The following is a 21852-nucleotide window of genomic DNA, read 5'->3' as shown; positions in this document are numbered from 1 at the left end:
ACCCCACTTTTAAATCTCTATTTTAGCCTATTCAACTGTACCAAACAATATCAGAAGAGATTTTATTCAAGCTGGAGCTAATAACGTCAATATCACCCTAAGACCAATACGGTATAAAATAGCAGGAATCAAAAAAAGAAATGTCAAAGGAAAGTGAGACACACAAGGGATAGACTTGCTTTCATTTAGTCATTGAACCACCTCACTCAGAAATATACCTTTCAGTGCAAATCTTGGAATTCTGGATATTTTACTAACAAATTTGCCCTTTAAGTAATGTCATCCCTTGTAAATTTTTGCAGGGTATTCTTTCAGGACTGGGTAAGTCCACTTTGCCACTAGACAAAGACAAATTCACTACTATAATAATTTCCAAAGTATAGAAGTATTAAGAGTACTCCGTGGCCATCAATGGGGGTCTAGAATATGAGATACCAATAAGAATTCTGTTTGGTCACTTCTCAATAAATTGTACATCAAAAACCACTGCTTCTAAATTTCATTTTTATCAATTGTCACCCTTAAACTCTCCATACCACGTTCTTTGTAAACATTTAACATCATGGATCTTTGTGTTCACACATATGCAGACTCTGCCGCCAGCAGGCAGTTTGTTAAACTACAGCTTTAAAGTAGTTTTCAAAAAATAAAAAAGGAAATGGTTTTCTATTTTTGTTCTGCACAAAGCTGAAGACAGGTAGAAGTAAATGAGACTTTCCACAGGCAACCTGGCAAGCACCATGGCTAATTTTATGATCCTAATTCCTTGGATTTGACAACCTTGAAAAAAGAGTGTAGAAATTCAGTTACAGAAAGGTCTGACGGGAGAATAAATAGGGCTTTAGAAGAAACACTGATCCTGGTTTTCTTAAAAGGACAGTAAATTACATAAAGATGGCATCTTATTCTCCTACAGTAGCCCTGCCCTCATGAGATAACTTCTTTACCCCACCCCAACCACTAAGAGAAGCAATGCTCACAGGTACATGTGTGCACGCTCATGCACATACAAAAACATATACCTCGGATTATTAATAATTTTATTGTTTAAGCCAATCCTTTTTAGCTAGCATTTTTCATCCAAAGTGTTACGTAGTCGCCTTCCTACCCTTTTAAAGTAATAATTGTTATCTACCTAGAGATACTTGCAACCTCAGGTGAGTGCAGCTAAAAGATTGGCATGAATTTCTTTAAGTCCATATTTTAAGGTTCAATTTTAAACCATATATTTGTGTGTGCATGTGTGTCTGTTATTATTTTTCCTCATTCTTTGTAGGTACAGTGTACATCAATTAGTGTCAACAATATAACAAGCAAGTAGGAGGAGCTTTATGAGTCAAAAATTGATCCTTAATCCTTTTTTGAAGGATTGTAAGTAAAAATAAGCTATCTATAAATAGTTGCCATTGATTTTTGCCATTTCTATAGTCATTAGGCTAAAGCGAAACTTTACAAATTTAAGCTCACGTTTGCCATCTGCTGACAAATTTATGAATTACAAGTGGTATACATCAACCAATATTTGGTTGATATTTAGTATGTTCAGGTTTTGTTTGCTTGTTTTTTGTGTCTTCATTTCCAAAGCCTATTAGGTACATTTTAAATATGAATTTTCCCTAAAATCACCGTACTTAACAATTTATGGAACTATTAAAAGAAAACTATTTCCTAAGCTAATCACATTTATTTCAAACAACTAGTTTGTAGTGAAGCTATTTTAATTCTTCCTACTGAGAAATGGAATTTCAAATTTATATCTCGGCCGGGCGCGGTGGCTCACGCCTTTAATCCTAGCACTCTGGGAGGCCGAGGCGGGTGGATTGCTTGAGGTCAGGAGTTCGAGACCAGCCTGAGCAAGAGCAAGACCCCGTCTCTACTAAAAATAGAAAGAAATTATCTGGATAACTAAAAATCTATATAGAAAAAATTAGCCGGGCATAGTGGCACATGCCTGTAGTCCCAGCTACTTGGGAGGCTGAGGCAGTAGGATCGCTTAAGCCCAGGAGTTTGAGGTTGCTGTGAGCTAGGCTGACGCCACGGCACTCATTCTAGCCTGGGCAACAAAGCGAGACTCTGTCTCAAAAAAAAATAAATAAATAAAAAATAAATAAATAAAAACAAATTTATATCTCACTACACATATTTAATATTCAAAGTTAATTTTATCAGCAAAATATTTTAAAGGGATGCTATATAAAATTCTTAAATTGTTATAAGCTGAATCAAATATTCATGTCCTATAGAGTAGGCTTACAATTACAGTACAGTGAGGAGGATCTGAAATTGATCATAGTAATAACACCAAAACAACAACAGAAAGTTATTCCCAGAGAACTGGGGCCATAGCAGCCACCAGTTTTTATTCATACTCTTATCAAAATCTTCCTCTTATATTCAGGGTTGTACTTTGTTATTTATTGAAGAAGAGCATATGCTCCTGGTCTAAAGTTAAGCTTTCCAGCCTTAATCAGGTTGAATTAAGCATATTATATCAGAGCCATTGATCATGGACTCAAAAAAGATATATCATTGAGCTCTTAATATAGACAGTCACTGTGCTTAGGCTTGCACTGCCATTATTTTGTTAGATCCTCACAACTTCACGTTATCATTATACCTCTACACCAAAGATTAGGAAGTTGAGGTTTAAAACCACTAAGCAAGCTATCCAAGGTGACAGAGCCAGGATTTATACCCAGAAGACCTGACTCTAGTGTCTGGCTTCTATAAGCCATTTTGCCTGAACTATTTTCTGCAAGATTACCAACATTCATACTTTGGATAAAACTGGTGCTTGTGTGACAGTTTCCCAGGTCTTTTTAAAGGGTAATATTTACCAATTTGCTCTGATTCCCATCTTAGCATTTTTAGGCAGAGGCTAAATAAAATAAGCCATCCGTTTTCCTGACTGTTAAAGTTTCTTTATCAGTTTTTGTCTGGAAAAAGTGAGGGTCTTTAGAGATTCAAAGAATCACTTATAAGACAAGTCATCCCTGGATTAGATTCCTTGATTGATCAATAGCTATGTGTCCTTGGGAACATCATTCATCCATTCACTCAAGAAGTAGATGCTAGGCCCTGAGCATATGACTGCTAACAACACAGATAGGATTGCCATCAGGGGGCCAATTTTTTTTTTAGTTGTCCCTAGAATTCAGTCTCCCCCCCTCTGTAAATATATGTAACAACTGTAATAAAGTCATAAACATTCTCTGTTGGTGATTCGCATAAGGCACTTAGCACAGCACCTGGCAGATTTGTAATAAAGTTCAGCCACGAGGATGATGATCCTGTTTGTCATTGTGATGTTGATGCTCACCATTCATTCCACCTATTTGATAAAATCAGCCAAATAAGGGAGATGAAACCCTTCCTGCCAGTACTAGTATTGCTCTTTATCCAGGATGGGCATATCTAGAGACTTCCCGTGCACACCGGATATACAACAGACTTAGCTTCTGAGCTTCTTTAGGCAAAGAACAAAGTACATGAGATCAGAAGCGTTCAACCACTGGATTGACATTGTGTCAGACAGGAGGTCATGTGTGCTTCCCTCTCTCTTGGAAACCGGCATAGCTGCAGGGAAAGCCAGCTCACTGTAGCCTGCTGGGGGATGACACCCTTGGAGCCACATATGACCACAGATACCCAACTGAGCCCAGCCCAAATTTGCACCCACAGAACTATGAGTTAAATTAATGATTTAATTTAAAGCTACTAAATTTGGGGACAGTTTGTTATGAACCAAGAGCCAACTGATACACGAGTGTTTTTCCTTGGAATATCCTTTCTATGAAACTCTTTTATGTAAACTGTTACAAAGAGTTAAAATTCCTATCTGATTCCATTTCTTCATAAAATTCTACTCTAATAATTTCAGCTTTAAAAAAAAAAGAAAGAAACGTGCCTAATTTCATACCTCTAGTAAGTGGCAGAGTTATGATTTGAACTCAAGTAATGTGACTTTAGCATCCAGGGAGAATCTGCATTTTGTACTATTAAACCATCTAAAACTAGAGGATTTTCTGTAACAATCAAAATCTTCTGCTTAAGTTTCAGATTGTTCCTTTTTTAATGTAAAATAATGCCAAATAATTAAAAACAAAAATTTGCACAGGTAAAAAATAGAGCATAAACTCACCCTCAAGAGAGAACTAATATTAACATATGGTACAGTCATGCGTTGCTCAACTATGGAGACAGATTCCGAGAAATAGGCTACAAACCTGTACAGCATGTTACTCTACAGAATATTTTAAGAATTGTAACATGATGGTAAGTATTTCTGTATCAAAACATGTCTAACATAGAAAAGGTATAGTAAAAATGCAGTATTATAATCTTAGGGGGCCACCTTCATACATGTGGTCCAACACTGACCCAAATTTTGTTATGTGGCCCATGATTGTGTTTGTACATCCAAATTCTTTTCTAAGCATATAAGTGTGCATGTGTCCTATAAAAATCAGAGCATATGGCACATGTTACTTTGTAACCACCATAATTTATTTTAGCAAACCACCAATTATTACACATTCACATTGCTTCAGGGATGATCTAGTTGCAAGGAATGGAAGGACACTAATATAATAATAAGGTGTACACATGTGTATGTTGGAAGTGGCAAGGTCAGTGACAAAATAATACAGATAGTTGCAAGAAATTTTCTCTCTCTTTTTTTCTAGGGCAATTAGTCATGGTATCAAAATCATATCTAACCTCCTGCGTGCTTGTAGAATGGAGATTTTCTCAGCATATACTTGTCTTTGGCTTAACAGGGCTTTTCATTAGACAGAAACTACCACTGCCTTACTTTCTGTGGAACTTGGACAAATTTCAGAGAAAAAGAACATGGTTCAGTGCAACTGCAGGTCTTTTTTTTTTTTTTTTTTTTTTTTTTTTGACAGAATCACAGAAACATTTTATTAGAAACTCTAGGGCTGGGGGATGCCAAAGACTCAGTCTTGCTGCTTGGTTCGAGAGGCCTCGGTGTGGGCCCGGAGCACAGCCCCTGGCAACGGGTGGGGACACTGCTGAAAGAGGGGCCCAGCTGCTGTTGTGTCAGCACCAGTCTTGGCCTCGTTCCGCTTGGGGCGTCCTGTCGACCACGTGCTCCGGGGTGCATCCGAGTATGAGCTGTGGCCCGTTGGGTCTAACTCTTCATCCTTTCGGCTTGCCACCTTCTTGCTCTTCGGGTAGGGAGCCAGCTCCTCCCAGCGATGGTGGCGCCGTTCTTTGCCCTCTTCCCGGTCCGCCTTGTCATATCCGCCGTCCCGATCCCGTTCCCTGTCCCGCGCTCTCTCTCTGTCTCCTTGTCATAGCCACGCTCTCGATCTCCGTCAGACTTGTCGTGGCCCCGGTCTGACTTGTCATGGCTGCGGTCCGACTTGTCCTCAGCATCTGCATTACTGCTTCTGAGCTTCTTGGCAGATTTGGTAACGACGAAATTGGGGTCATGTGGCGAGAGCCAGGACACGAGGTCTGTGTCCACATTCCAGTAGTGAGGGAGCCCGCAGGAAGGGTCGAACACCTTGTACCAGCTCGGTGGCAGGCCTTCCAACCGGGTGGCCGCAGAGTCCACAGGATCATCATCGTAGTCCTCAGCAGTGTCTCTTCCTCCGGTTCAGGCTCTAGATGTTTGAGGATGCCTCTTTTGGCCAAGCAGGTCTGCAGCGCAACGGGTAGCGGCATAGCTGGTAGCAGACAGACCGATACAGTCGCGCAGGTAATGGAAGGCTGTCAGACTGGCCGCCACTCTCTTATCGCCGCTAAGGTCGCCAGAACCACACGACTTCTTTTCTGAAAGCACAGAGTGAGGTCCCCTGTCCCCGAGCCTAGAAGTAACTGCTTGCGTATGTGTGTGGTGTGGGGGATCGGTAGGAAGGGTCTCACGGTACTTCTGTTTTCTTCTTGCCTGGGTGGAAGCTGGACCAGGTTAACGTGGTAAAGAACTCCATAATGGTGAACATTTACACACAGGCAGAATCACTTTGTACTTTTCCAAATCATGCAGAGTATGGATAATAGCTATAAGCCAGAAATTTGAAAACTAAAAATTACAAAACAGTTTTGAAAGTCAAACAAGCAAACCTCTAACTGCTTCTGGACACATCAAAGGTTATAAAACTACTCCATGGCGCACCACATTTAATATTTGTGGAAAATAGTTACTGGGGTATTTGATTTCAGGTAAAGCTTTGTTTTGGCCAAATTGTCAATGATATCTAGTTTGTTTTTTTGCTAAATTAGTTTTTGGACATTTTGTTTTCATTCAAACCACCTGCAGCCCATCTAGAACCATCGTGAATGCAAGGTGAAATCACCTGGAAAGATTTTGCTTTAATTGGTCAGGAGTGTTGTCTGAGCACCAGTTTTTAAAGTTCGTTAGGTGATTTCAACATTTACCCAAGTTTGGGAACACTGAACAAAGGGGTCCTACGCAGGAGTATTATAGGACTTTTCAATAAAATCAAGGAAAAGGCCACTGCATTTTCTACTTATGGACTTAAAATGTCTATCACTGGGGCTTTGGGAGCAGTTTCATCCCATTATCATTTCATGCTAAATTTGCAGTCAGATAAAGAATACTAAATAAAATTATTTTTATTTATCTTATTTGAACCTCCTATTATCTTTCCAACGTAGGCAAGACAAGTATTATTATCCCTATTTTACAAGTGAGAAAACAGGTTTAGAGAAGTTGGAGGCATTTTCAGTATCTAGGGGAGGCAGAGAGTGGTACTCACACCGCTCCTTGCTATATATTCTTTGGACACTTATCCAGCATAACTTGTGTTATGTGTTTATGTTTAGATCCCATTTCCAGTAAGGCTGTGAGCTCTTTACCACTTGTTATTTCATTCATTCATTCATCATCCTGTCATTCATTTAGCATGCTTGGATGGGTTTTTTTCATTTGTTTTGTTTTGGGGGAGGAGGTTGAGTCATATGGGAGCTGCAGTTGGGAACAAGACAGAGATCATGGTCTCATGCTTACAGAGCTTGGAGTCTAGTGGTGGAACAGGCAAGCAAATAGGTAGTTAACATAAATTAACATAAAAATCAACATAGAGGGGGAACTACTTAATCCTTATGAGGAAAGAGGGGTAGGGTGGAAGTAAACAAAGGAAGAGAATCTAAGTTAAAACTTGACACAGGAGTAGAATTTACTCATTTGAGAGAAGCTACCTATATTCTCTTGTGGAAGGAAAAGCACAAGACTGGAGAGACAGAGAGAGAGGGAGCGATGGACCTGACAGTGGAGCAGTGAGCATGACAATATTAGGGTGGGGAGGGGAATAAATTAAGCTGAAGAGAGAAGCTAAGGGCAGATCATAAAATAGCCTTGTAATTTAGGAGCCATCTTAAGGATTTTGTATTGCTCTAGGGAAAATGCTATGTTTATGTAGGGCTTTAAGCAGGGCACATCATGATCATATTTGTGTTTCAGAGATCTGTCTGCCCCAGAGTGTCCTTTTGACCATTAAGCTAGGCTTACACAAGCAGGAAAGAAATCCTGTAGTTTTGGCTGTGAGGATAGAGAAAAGTATCCAAAGAGAGTGATGTTTCCACTTTGGACAACACAGGCCTTCCGATTGATTTGATTTGATTCGGCGGTACAAGAGAGGCCTGAGGGTGACAGCAGGGCTGAGCCACTTGGGAAGCAGTGGTGGGATTCCCTGATTTAGCGATTGCATAATGCGGAGAGAAGCGGACTGGAGAGAAACAGTGGGTTCATTTTCAGCAATGTGCATTTGAGGCATTCGGGCTGTTTTTTACGATTGGGTTCACCGCATAAAATTCACTCCATAAGAATAATTTGATTTATTATTGTACAATCCAAGCTTGAAAAATTCTACCAAACCACTTTACTACTGGAAATGATCAAAGTGGGAACCTCCTCCAACTACCTATTAAATCCAGTGAGGACGTTTGTGAAAACACGTTCGCCCGCGCTTCACAAGTGGGTTGGCTTTCGCGCATGCCCAATACGTACCCCAGGCTCCGCGCTCCCCAGTCCTCGAAGCGCGGAAATGCGGTTTCCCCCTGCTGGTCAGACTTGTATAGTGCAGCTCGAGGAGAGAAAATTCCTAGGGGCGCGGTAGCCGGTGGGTGACGTAGAAATACGGCGTCGGAATAGAGGCAGTTGCGTCAGTGGCGCGCGCCGTGGGAAACCTGACAAGCAGCATGGCTGCCGATGGTTCAGAGGCGCAGCGGCCGAATGCGGCCTCTGACGGGTCCCTGGTAGGATCGGCAGGCGTCCTGCCTTGCCTAGAGCTTCCTACCTATGCTGCTGCTTGTGCGCTGGTGAATAGCCGCTACTCCTGCCTGGTGGCCGGGCCACACCGAAGGCACATCGCGCTGTCGCCTCGCTACCTTCATAGGAAACGCACCGGCATCCGAGAGCAACTAGATGCGGAGCTCCTGCGCTATTCCGAGAGGTATGAAGCTGTTAATTTTTTCTTCTCCGAGCAGGCAATGACATAACGTGGCTTGCCGCGCAGCCGTTTGGGCGCGGGAAGGGGCAGTGGGTGGATGAGATGATGGCGCAGCCGGAAAGGTATGAATGGTAAAATTTGCACCGGCCCCCGGGATTCTAGAGTCGCGATCCGCCCCTCAAAGCCAATACGGACCTAGTAAAAATCTGTACGGGATCCCTGTCCTAGGCAGAGAAGAAAACTTAAAGGTGAAGTTCAGGTGTCGGCGGAGGGAGTGGAGAATCTCGCTGCAGAACCCTGTTGTATGAGGAAGTACAGAACAGGGGTCTGCAGACGTGGTAGGCCCAGTTGTATTTGGCATTGAACGTTCCATTTAGCCCCTTCCAGATAATGTTTTCTCATTGGTAATGAAAATTTGGTATGCAATACTTCAGTACATTCTCTTTCATTCCTTAGAAGATTGCACATGAAGCAGTAGTACAACTGTTTAATTGTACAACATGAAGGACAGTTTTTGTTGTTTGGGCCCTGATTATTTCCCCGGATTCTCTTCTCTTGGATGTGATCGGGGATGAGGGAAATACCATTAGTTTTGTTTTATTTTGAAGAGCTTATTTATTCGAACTGGTGAGTCTATTGCTCTTGGGAGAGAAAAAAATCTTTTGGTGCTTTTAAATTAAGGTATTCAAAAGTGACATGAAAACTCGTAATTATGGAGGTGTGGGAGATGTGCTTTAGTATTACTCGGGACTACTTTGGTTCAAAAGAGGAGCTCTAAAACTAGGGTGAATGGATTCCTTAGAGAGTCATGGTTGCTCTTCAGGAATTCCATGAACCCTCGGAAATTGTAGGAAGTTGTTACGTGAGTATCGTTAGGCACAGTATCCAAAGCTTTCACCACTTTCTCAATGGATCCAGGACCCCCACAAACATCGTAAGAGTCAAGCATGTCCAGAATATACAGTTTCCTCCAAGTACCAACACACACTTGTGTGTTTATATTACATACCACGGACTTGAGATATAAAAACAAAAAAACAAAATTTCTGTTTCAAGGAGCTTTAAGCTAGTAGAGATATAAGTCAGTTAATCTAGTGGTGTGCTAAAATTCGACAGAAATCTAAAGTTGTAGTAAGAAAAGGAGTGGTGAATTGGATCTTGGGACCTTTGAGAATAAGTAGAAGAGGGTACTTTCAGATGGTAACATTCTAAGCAAAGAGAGTGGCATAAACAAGTGGGTTGTAGATTGAACTAGTATGCCTTGACCAGAGAACTGTAAGTATTAGATAACTGGAAAGGTTTATGTCAAGGGAAAGGCATTGGGTGCCATCAGAGAGGAGGTGAGGGGTTCAAAGACAGGGGTGGGAGGTGACTCAGAGTGGATGGCCATTTTGCTTTTCCTGCCTTTAACAGTTTTTTTGGTGGCTTTTTTTTTTTTTTTTTGCTTGTTTGTTTTTGTGTGGGGGGCTGTTAGTGTTTTTTGTTTTGTTTTTCTGTTTTCTTAAGGAGGGCTATTTCTTCTTCCTTTCAGTACCTTCTAACACTGAGACTTGGCACAGTCTTCAGAGAGTAGTACACATCTGTAATCCCTAGCACATAATCAGATTTGCAGCTTAAGAACAGAACTTGGTAGCATTATATGATGGCTTAAATAGGATGAGACAGTGGATGAGGGGACCAATTGAGAGGTTATAATAATTGTCCAAGAGAACAATGATTAGATACAAAGATATACAAGGTGGTCATAAAATCTGGAAACACAGGCAAATTTGCTGCTATTTTCTGTAACCAATTATTGCCTCCACTTGACTGGTTAGGGGAAAGTCACCCAGAGTGGCTCTGAGCAGATTTGGACAGCTCTCCTTCCTCATTTCTTATGGGATACTCTAAGAATTCCTGTTTATTCAGTGCAAATCAGGCGCTACACTTTTAACTATGCATTACTGATGAGGGACAAAACATTGAACATCTTACTAAATATCAAGTGAGGTTACCCCCTGCACTAACACTTACTTAGAATGGTTTCTAAAAAACAAAAGTAAAGGAGGAAAAGATGTGTAAGTATGTTTGGGTGTTTGTCTTTATCCGATGACTGATAATGAGTTACATGCTGTGAGTTGCTTTCTCACAGGTTTGATGGATTTACACAAACTCTTTTGGCCTTAAAGTCTATTGTCATATTCCCTAATCATCTGTTTGAACCCTATAGTACCCAATACCTTCCTTTTATTAATATAAGAAATATTTCACAGTACCACCTTTACTATTGTGAAAACACTCGTAAAGTGTGCTAAAATGAAATGTACAGATGATATAATCTACCTACACAATTTTCAAAAAGAAAAAGAAATGTCTATGCAGTATTCCAATACACTGCAACAAAATGTGTTTCAATATACTCAGGCATGACTCCCTGGAAGACTGAAGTAGTTGGATGCCTCCTTTACCAACACGAAAGAATCACTGTGAATATGTCAGTTTCAAATGTGGATTGATGCAGGTGTTTTGAATTGATATAACACATACAGTATCTCCAGTTACCAATGCTTTTCTGAAATAGTTGAGTAATTCTTGGTAAAGAGCCACACAGAACAATATCCCCTTGAATTTATGTATTACTACATTCCTGTGAATTTTAATGTATTTTAAAACCATGCCAAGATGACTTTGTGTTGATATGTTTTTTAAGAGTTAGATTATATGCCTAGCTACTTACAAACAGGTCTGTGCTCTTATTCAAAAGTCATGCAGAGCTAAGGATCTTTCTTCACTGGACAGGACTGTACTGTACATAGCATATCTCTCTTCCTTGGCTCTTGCAATGTTTGTGATAACCATGATTAGTACCACAAATCCCCAAATGTTCCCTAGGGCAGCGGTCCCCAACCTTTTTGGCACCAAGGACCAGTTTCATGGAAGATAATTTTTCCATGGCCCCGGGGGGCCGGTGATGGGTGAGTGGGGGGTGGTGCAGAGCTCAGGCGGTCATGTGCAGCCCATTCCCTAACAGGCCATGAACCTGTACCCGGCCATGGCCCTGGATGTTAGGGACCACAGCGCTAGGGGACAGCAATACTCCTTCTCCTTGAGAATCACTCTCTGATAGTTAAGAGAAAAGGCTTTAATTAGGGGGCGCAAAGTCTTATTTTTGTTTTCCTATCATGGAGTTACTTTTTTTTTCTTCCTGCTCTCTGTGTTTTCTGTGTCCCTGGTACTGTCTTCATGATGGTATGATTCCTGCTTAGGAAAGCCACATGCAAAAATTAACTACTCAGAAGAGTGCTTTCCTAAGTTTCTGAGTTTATGGTTTTCATAGTTTGTTAGTTATTAAAGTTTCTTTACTGTGGCTCCTGTTTTACTAAAACAACATCTATTAGGGATAAGTTCTTTATTTTATGTGAATCATGCTAGAAATTTGAGTTCATAAAAAAAATGATTTCTGCTGCCTTAAAATCATGTGTAGAATCCAAACATATATACAGATAGATTCAATAAAATTTAATAGATTAAGATTAAAAGCAGGGATAAAGTTGTACATGGGGTCCCATAGGAGTAGAGGAATGATTTTAGCTTTGCCTAGGAGAGTCAGGGAGGTTTTCTCCAGCAAGTAGTGGATGTAGTAGTGAAGCCACCAGGTCTTTCTCTTTAGTAGCTATAATTCCTTAAGAACTAGGTAATAGCATTTTGAAAAATTGTTGCCCCCTAATCCTGACTCTGAAATTTGTAGACTAAAGTGTCAGAGTCAGTTCTTAGTAAATGATATAGTTGTATTTCTTAACATTTCCATTTACTAGCAACAGTTGCAGTTTGGGAGTTTTCTCTATTATGTCGTTGGCTTTAATATTCAGGGGCTTCCACTTTAACCCTAATGTGTCCCTTACTATATGCTTGCCATCAAGTACGGAAATTCAGTAATGGTGGATAATACCAAAATTGCCTGTGAGTCATTCATACTCACAGAAATACACAAACATTTTCCTTGCCAACTCTTATTATTTCTCTTTCTTGCATGCCTAGAATTCAAATAGGGAAGGGTCGATTTATTGTTCATGCATAACTGGGCATTTCATTTCTGAGTACCTATCTCTAATAATCATTTTTAACTTAGCTAACACCCTGGAACCCTTTTGTGAAATGGGATTGCTAAAGTTGTTACAGACTAATCATATGCTATTGTGCTTTTGACATGGGTGATATATTTAGGAGATAATATGCTTTTTGGATACTAAGAATATCTAATCAGTATGGTAATGGCCTAGTTTAAAAGAGAATAAAAGATACCATTTTCTTCTTCTTTCTTTTACAGTCTTTTAGGTGTCCCCATTGCATATGATAACATCAAAGTGGTCGGTGAACTGGGAGATATTTATGATGATCAAGGACATATTCATCTTAACATTGAAGCAGATTTTGTTATTTTCTGCCCTGAACCGGGGCAGAAGCTTATGGTGTGTATTTCATTTTTTCTAGCTTTCTTTGTATAATTATATAATCATGTCATTTTGAAAATTTTAAGAGACTGTATATACTTTGAAGTAAATTGCTATTGTGGGTAAATAAAAATTATTTTAAAAGGAAAAAAAATTAGTTTCTGTCAGTTCAACCTAGGTAAGTTTTTAAACTTCAGTCTCCTAAAACACATGCACGCACAAAACATATGTCCCATCCAATTTATTCTTTGTGTTAGTACCGCAATGATCTTAAGGGAAAATAATCAGTTCTTGTTATTATTTTAAAATTTCTCAATTCCACGCAAATACCTCTTCTTTATAAAGGATTCAAAGAGTGTAGCATTATATAAAACAGGAATTTCAATGGTTGTGGAGCCAGGTAAATAATGACAATGAATGAGTGAGGACAGGGCAGCCAGTCTGTACCTAGGAAATGAAGGCCCTGTGTGGAAGGTCTTCCAGTTTTTCAGAACCTAGAAATGCAGAAATTGATGTGGAATCTACTGAAACACATCCCTTTACCTCTTTACTTGCCCTTCTCTTCCTCTAGCAGTTCTGTGTATGTGTACATATATCTTCATATGTGTATGTGTATCCATGCGTGTGCATATGGTTTTTTTCTCTAGGTAATAAAGAAAACATTTATAGGAATTGCTTAATCTAATAGAAAAGAATTGTTAACTAACCTGTAATACTGTTAATAAGAATGTAGATCAGATTTCACTATGACAAAGTCAACAAGGCACTTCTAATTTTTTTTTCAATATCAAACTAATGGGAATAGTTATCTTTTGCCTGTGAAACTGGGATCATAGAACTGTAATCCAGACTATTAAAGTTGGCAGTAGATTTGTACTCTAAAATTCTGAAACTTAACTTCCATCTGTTTTGTGTAAATTATTATTACAAATGTAAACATGTACATGGACATAACATTCAAATTGTACAGAAAGTATGAAATGAAAAATGTCCCTCTTATTATATCCCCTGCAAGATTCAGCCCTCAAATACTTTTAACCAGTTATTTTCAATGTTTACTTATGTTTAGTGAGATATAATTTACATATAATAAAATGCACAGATTATATTGTTCAGTTCAATGAGTTCTGACAAGTCTATATATCATTGCATCTCCTAGAAAGGACCCTCATGACCATTCCTGGTTAATTCCCTCTCTATTCCAGACATAGCTACTATTCTGATTTTGTTTATCATAAATTAGTTTTGCTTATTCTGTCATTCTATATTAATGGAATTATCATTATTATCTACTCTTTTAAAATCTAGCCTCTTTCAGTCAGCATTTTTTTGTTTCATCCGTGCTCTTGTGTGTATTGGTGATTTGTTCCTCTTTATTGCTCATGGTATTCAGTTACATGAATATATCACAATATGATTATTCATTTTCACTGATGGACATTTGGATTATTTCCAGTCCAGAGCTATTCTGACTACATCTGTTGCAAACATACATTTTTATTTCTCTTAAGTGAATAACTAGAAGTGGAAGTGCTAGGTCTCAGGGTACATGTGTGTGTTTAACTTTATGATAAACTATTGTCAGAGTAATTTTCCATTCAACTCTTCCAGCTTCTCTGAATCCTTGCTAAAGTTTGGTGTTGTTAGTTTTTTAATTTTACTGGTGGGCATATAGTGGTATCTCAAGATTTTAATTTGCATTTTTTATGATTTTAATGAGCAGTTTTTTATATATTTCAATGAGAAGGGCCTGTTCAAGTACTTTGCCCATTTTTAATTGTATTTTTTTATTTTTATTATTGAATTTTAGTTATTTTTAGTATTGGTACAAATCCTTTTCAGATAAATGTATTGTAAATAGTCTCTCCTGGTCTGTTACTTGTTTATTAACTTTTAATGGTATCATTTGATGAACAAGTACTTTTAATTTTGAGGAGTACCAATTTATCATTTTATACTTTTATGGCTATTGCTTTCTGTATCCTATCAGAGAAATTTATCTACACCCAGGTTGTGAGGATATTCTTCGGTAACCTTCAGGAAGCTCTTAGTTTTAGCTTTTCCATTTAGGTCTTTGATAATTCTTAAATAATTTTTTGCACATAGTATGAGGGCCTTGAGATTCATTTTCTTCGCTGTTATCCAGTTGTTCCAGACTCATATATTCAAAAGACTTTTCTTTCATTGATTTTTTTAATTTATAGACTCCATTTTTTTATAGCAGTTTTAAGTTTATAGAAAAATTCAGTAGAGAGTTCAGAGTTCCCATGTATACCCCTCCAAACACACAATTTCCCCTATTACTGACATCATCTTCTGTTAGTGTGGTGCATTTGTTGCAATTATTGAGCCAATATCAATATATTGTTATTAAAGTCAATAGTTTACATTATAGTGCAGTCTTTGTGTTGTATATTCTATGAGTTCTGACAAATGTATAGTGGCATGTGTCCACCATTATAGTATCCTACAGGATAGTTTTACTCTCCTGAAAATCCCCCGTGTTCCACCTATTCATTTCTCTCTCCCTACCTCCCTGCTAATCCTGGCAACCACTGCTCTTTTTACTATTTCTATGGTTTTACCTTTTCCAGAATGTTGTATAGTTGGAATTGTACAGTAGGTATCCTTTTCAAATTGGCTTCTTTCACTGAGCAGTTTTCATTTAAGATTCCTTTGTGTTTTTTTATGGCTTGAAAGCTTATTTTTATTGCTGAATAATATTCCATTTTATGAATGTACCACAGTTTATTTAGACCTTCCAGAACTACCAATGAGTACACCAGACTCATGATCATGACAGATAATGAAGTTTTATTCTGTCACATGTGTGAGGACTGCTGATGTTAAACAGCATTGTGTATGTGTCAATATTATTTAGAGTCCTGTGATTCAGAAAATGTGAATTTCTTGTTTAATGTTTCATGGTCTTCAGTTTTATACCTGGTATATGTTGATCTCAAGGTGAAAAATAAGTTTTGTGGAAAGTTTTAAGTTTAAAATCATATAGCACATACTTTTTTAGTTTTAAAGCTTTTTAATAATGTTTTTGTGACTTAGCCAAAATAGGCATGTTCAAGATTTACATATAAAGGGTAAGCTCTCAAGACTGCTTACATCATGCTAAATTGAATCATTAAAGAATGCATTTTGAAGCTTTGAAATTCAGTCTGTTTACAGAAATGTAATGTGGATCTCAGTTATAAAAAGCATATGCTTCCTGCCTCAAGGTCTTTTCACATGTAGGTTATATCAGAGAGTATTTTTTGCTTAGTTTCAATGTGGTTAAACAGCAATAATCTATTCCCCAAGGAATCCTGCTATGGGGGTTAAGGTATTTTCTTGGGAAGGGGACAAGATTAGTAGTTTATGCAGTTAGACAATCGATGGGCAATTACTTCTTTAATAAAGTTTGAGCTTTCTAAAAACTAAGTAGTGTTCTAAAGTGATATTTTGGTGTGACATGTGGTAAGTTTTAATTGAGATAAACTTTTTCCATATGAAATTATATCATTAATTGATGTTTTCTCTTTGAAGATCCATTTGAAGCTTATAAAGTTTAGTTCACCTTTTAACTCTGTGGATCTCTTCTTAATGTTATACTCTTTCTTCTTTCTTCTTCCCAGGGTACAGTTAATAAAGTGTCTTCTAGCCACATTGGCTGTTTAGTGCACGGGTGTTTTAATGCTTCCATTCCTAAACCTGAGCAGTTATCAGCTGAGCAGTGGCAAACCCTGCAGATAAACCTGGGTGATGAACTAGAGTTTGAAGTATTTCGTTTAGACTCAGATGCTGCTGGAGTATTCTGCATTCGGGGAAAACTAAATATCAACAGGTTAGTTCGTGATCGTGTAATTATCATCGGATACGTCATCATTTCTACTTAATTCTGAATTTAGAGAATATAAGCTGCTCTTTAAAAAAAATCTGTTTATAGCAATATTCATGCTTTCAAGTCATAAAGTCAATATTAATAATCTTAATCTATAACAATGCATTAAATATATTCTAAAGCTATATTTCTAGCTAGCTGGTCTGTATTTTAATAACTGAATTTTGCTGAGTATTTTCTAGTTTGTTGTTAATTTTTTTAATTAAAAGTTGCTCTCTGACCTTGAAATTACTGAAAGTACAATTATATCGCTAACTATTAGCTTGCATTTATTCTTACATAAAAACAAACAAACAAAAAAGGTTTGAGTATCATCATCTGTGCCAGGTAGATATTTTAACTTCTATATTATTTTATATTGAAATTCTTATAAGAATCACTCTGATTTTGAGCTTGGTTCCATGGGAGCCAAGTTTGGGGTGAGTGGCAACTCTTGGAGTGCTGCTGATGTTAGAAATTTTTTCTAGATTTTGCCTTAAAGTAACAAGGATATGGGTTAACATTCTGGAACAGTTGTCCAGTAGAACTTTCTGTGATGATACAAATGTAGAAATGTACCATATGTGCATAATTATAGTAGCCTCACCATTGAGCACTTGAAATGTGACTAGTATGACTGAGGAAATGAGATTTGAAAGTTATATCATTGACATCACTTAAATTTAAACAGTTACATGTGCCTACTGCTAGTGTATAAGACCATGCAGTTCTGGAGAGAGAACTACTTCATTAATTCTTGTTTTAATTTTAGTGGTATAAAATAATTCACAACTTTGAAGTAACACCGTCTCAGTATAGGTTACGTAAAACAATGGACTATTATTTGAAGCAGGATTGAAATAGCAGACAGGAAACCCATTACTTCGATATATACCAGAAGCATATTTTCTCTCTCTCAAGTGTCAGTGGTTTGGCTAATAAGCCTGTGTGTCATGATGTTTAATGTTCAGTGACCAAATTTTCCTGAACCAAACCAAACCAAAATTTACAAGACATGTTTTGACAAGATTTGTATGCCATTTTTATGAGCAAAAACAGTCCAGGAGAAGTACTTTATAAACAAAGGATTTAACATTTAATGTTAGATTTAATGTTGTTGAGTTTAATATTCAACAGTCCGTAGATATTTCAGTGGTCTGAAAGATAACAGAATAAAATATTTGAAATTTAGGCCATACTTATATATCTTATACTGCTGTCATTATTTAGAGAATCTTAGCATGTTGGGATATTCTTCATCTAATTTTGGTGTTTGTCCTTATTGCTCTGTTAATTCTTTTTTTTTTTTTTTTGAGACAGAGTGTCACTTTGTTGCCCAGGCTAGAGTGAGTGCCGTGGCATCAGCCTCGCTCACAGCAACCTCAAACTCCCGGGCTTAAGCAATCCTACTGCCTCAGCCTCCCGAGTAGCTGGGACTACAGGCATGCGCCACCATGCCCGGCTAATTTTTTCTATATATATATTTTTTAGTTGTCCAGATAGTTTATTTCTTTTTTTTTTTTTAGTAGAGACGGGGTCTCGCTCAGGCTGGTCTCGAACTCCTGACCTCGAGAGATCCACCCGCCTCGGCCTCCCAGAGGGCTAGGATTACAGGCGTGAGCCACCGCGCCCGGCCTCTGTTAATTCTTTTAAACTTTAATTTACAGTTTACAATTTAGGAGCTCAGAAGTTTCTGAAGAAGTAACAGAAACTGGCACTGAAGAAGTTGTTGAAAAGCCTCCAAAGAAGAAAAAGAAAAAGAAGAAAGACCCAGAGACATATGAAGTGGACAGTGTAACCATAACGCAAGCAGATTTTGCAGATGATGCCCCAAGGGAAGAATTAGACCTGCAGCTTACTAATAATGTGAATGGTCTCTGTGAGGAAGAGCCAAAGAAGAAGAAAAAGAAGAAGAAAAAGCACCAGGAAGATCAGGACCCTGTTTTCCAATGCAGTGACTCCAGTGGTTACCAAAGTGACCATAAAAAGAAAAAAAAGAAAAGAAAACACAATGAAGAGGCTGAATTTACCTCACCAAAAAAGAAAAGGGAAAAGTAATTTTCTTCAGTGCATTGTAAATATGGGTCAGTTTTTAAAAGATCGATTTACACATAATAGATGAGTAAATATTTTGAATGATATGAAATGCTTATGCATATCAGTGGTTTGCAAAACAGGAAACACTTGATTAAGAGTTGGAGGTTCTGTGTGCTAAATATTATAAAACTGACTATAAATTAATTTGGGGAATACCAGTACTATTAAAGTACCATTTTATTTTATACATAATAAAAAGGTAAAAGCTGCTCTCACTCTTGACCCTTATATTCTCTCAGTTTTTACCCTCTACATAAAATTATTTCTGTCATCTTCATACAATATTATTAATATCATTAAAGAATGAGTTAAGTTTGGGTTTTTGATATGATTAGATTTGTAATAGTTTTCACCTTTAGTCATTACATGCTATTTTATTTTGCTTTATTAAAAACTCAAGACATTTACCAATTTTAGATTTTCCTTTATCATGGCTACTACAATATTTCTGCTATTTAATTTGAATGATTTGCCAAAGAAGCTTCTGAAGTCTCCAGAGATCTTAAGAACCATGTCACTACTGACTGTGTGGTAGGAAACAATATTCACTATTCTTTCCTTCCAGGTGCATGTGTATCATTTTCTTCTTTAAGTCCGAGATGTTGATGGAAAGGCTTATTCTCTTGTACTCGTTCATTTGTGCCTCAACCATTCTCATTTTGTTGTGTTTTAGAGGAGAGTCTGATGAAGACAGGATAAATGTGATTCTGACTAGTGGGAAATTTCCATATAATTTTGATTGCAATGGGCTACTAGAAATTGTTCTGAAGGGAAAACAGTTGTGCACTGCTTTTGTTGAAAAAATGTGGAATGTGTCTTGACTAATTGGAAAATACCAAGTAATGAAATGATAGGCTGACTGAGGTAGATAATCAATGAAGGGCCATATTCATTCATTTAACAGATATTTGACCATCTGTTTTGTGTATCACATTCTACTAAGGCCCAGGGATATAATCACAGACAAGGTAGATGCAGTTCCTTCCCTCAGGGCCTGTCATAGGAGAAACAGATGCAGGTGTGTGTGTGCGCGCGCACACACACACACACACAGACACACACACACACACACAGAAAATACAGAAAAGTATTAACTGTGTCACATGCTGTGAAGAAAAACGATTGTCTACTCCTGTTACCTGTGATACTATCTGCAAATAGATGAATGGCTGAATTAAACTCCCTGTGTCAGCCATTTGTCTAATACCAGACATAGTGCTGGTCTCACAGTTTAATGTTTCATGATGAATAAATTCTGCTAGTGGCAGATCATGATCTAACTCTATAATGATAGGATATAGAGTTTGCAGAATGGCAGGCATTCACCTTTGTCTACAAGTAGATGTGCCACATAATGGAAGGGTTTAGCCCAATGTCTTTCATTATAACTGAAATTCATGTGAGTACTGAGCCCTTAAAATATGGCTAGTCCAAAGGGAGATATGCTATCAGTATAAAATGTGTAACAGATTTGAAGGTGTACAAAAAAATGTAAATTATCTCAATTTTTATATTGGTGAAATGACATTTTTGGTATAGTGGGGTTAAATAAAATATAATTAATTTGAGTTTTTAGTTTATTTTTCTCCCAAAAAAGGTTAAAAATTGCACATGCACATGAGGCTCACATTACCATTCCTTTGGACAGTGCGGTTTTAAAGGAAGTATGAGTTGAAAAGGTTTGAAATAGCTATATTATATTATCAGTATTTAACCTCATGGCATACCCAGAAAGTGTTCAATAAATGCTTCCTTCAAATTTTAAACTTTGAATATTTAATTGTAATCATGTTTGGCAATATAGAAAATTAATTTTTAGTAAAACAATTCTAACCCTTAGTCCCTTTGTGTTGCTACAAATACCTGAGGCTGGGTGACTTGTAAAGAAAAGAGGTTTATTTGGCTCACAGTTACACAGGCTGTGCAAGAAGCATGGCGCCAGTATCTGCTTCTGGCCAGGGCCTCCATTCATGGTGGAAGGTGAAGGGGAGTCAGCATGTGCAGATCACATGGCAAGAGAGAAAGAAGAGAGGCCAGGCTTTTTTAACAACCAGTTCTCTTGGGAACTAAGAGTAAGAACTCACTCCCAGGATAATGGCACCAAGCTATTCATGAAGGATCTGCCCCCACAATCCAAACACCTCCCACTAGGCTCCACCTCCAACATTGCGGATCAAATTTCAACATGAGACTTGGCAGGGCCAAATAAACTATATCCAAACCATAGTATCCCCCCATCTCTGTACAGCAAGAAAAATGTTATCAAATTTATGCTATTCATGGAAAAATATATTGTGACTTAGTAAAATAAGCACATTCCCACATATTTTTATTTTGCTTCAAGTAGTACTTCTGCCAATTGTGTTTTATGAAGGAAAAAGGAGACCGTATGCTGAACTTGAAACTAGATCTTTTCATGCCTTTTTCACAATGCAAACAGCTTTAAAAAGCCAGATCTGGCCATTCATCTTGCCTAGAATATAGTAACTTTGTTTTTTTCCCCATACCAACAAAACTAATGATGGTGTCCTTCATATAGTCTTCAAAACATTTGTCACATGTTACACTAACCTGGGCTTTTCTGTTGGAATTTGCTCAGTAAAACCCTCTAGCCTAGACCCTCGCCCGACACCTGCCTGCCTCTCCTGCTGCCCCGGCCCATCCTTAGCCCCAGGCCTCTTCCAAAACAGTGCAACAAATCTCGAGAGCTAACTAACCCTGTCCATCGCGCCAGAGATGGCAAACTGAGAGATGGGATGAGCCTGCGGCACGAGAGAACAAAAAGCCGAGACCAACCCTGGAGGCCTGACCCCGCTACGGCCCCTCTTGCCCGTCCCTCCTCTCTGCCCCCAGACCTCTGTCCCCTTCGACACTGCTGCTCACCCGACTGGCCCTGCCCTTGCCCGCCAGCCCCTCCCAGTACCCCCAGCCAGGTCCCAGACCCGTCTTCCTTATGTGGCATGGGGGAGGTGGGCGGGCAGGGTGTTGTCTCGGTTTGTTTGAGACAAGCAATGTC

At 38.3% G+C, this 21852-nt stretch overlaps 1 protein-coding gene and 1 pseudogene across 1 annotated transcript; one reads left to right on the top strand and one right to left on the bottom strand.

Annotated features, from left to right (window-relative positions):
* Nucleotides 1-4958: 4958 nt before the first annotated feature.
* Nucleotides 4959-5835, bottom strand: LOC123646858 (annotated as a pseudogene).
* Nucleotides 5836-8152: 2317 nt separating this feature from the next.
* On the top strand, nt 8153-19153 carry POLR1F (RNA polymerase I subunit F). Its single transcript, XM_045564718.1, is given in 5 exon segments — nt 8153-8441; nt 12745-12886; nt 16495-16703; nt 18407-18775; nt 18777-19153. Coding segments are annotated over 5 exon segments (1059 nt in total). The 5' UTR covers nt 8153-8187; the 3' UTR covers nt 18862-19153.
* Nucleotides 19154-21852: the final 2699 nt, after the last annotated feature.

The sequence above is a fragment of the Lemur catta genome, chromosome 11 (genome assembly GCF_020740605.2).
Source record: "Lemur catta isolate mLemCat1 chromosome 11, mLemCat1.pri, whole genome shotgun sequence".
NCBI lineage: Eukaryota > Metazoa > Chordata > Mammalia > Primates > Lemuridae > Lemur > Lemur catta.
This window is presented reverse-complemented; position numbering and strand designations above follow the sequence as displayed.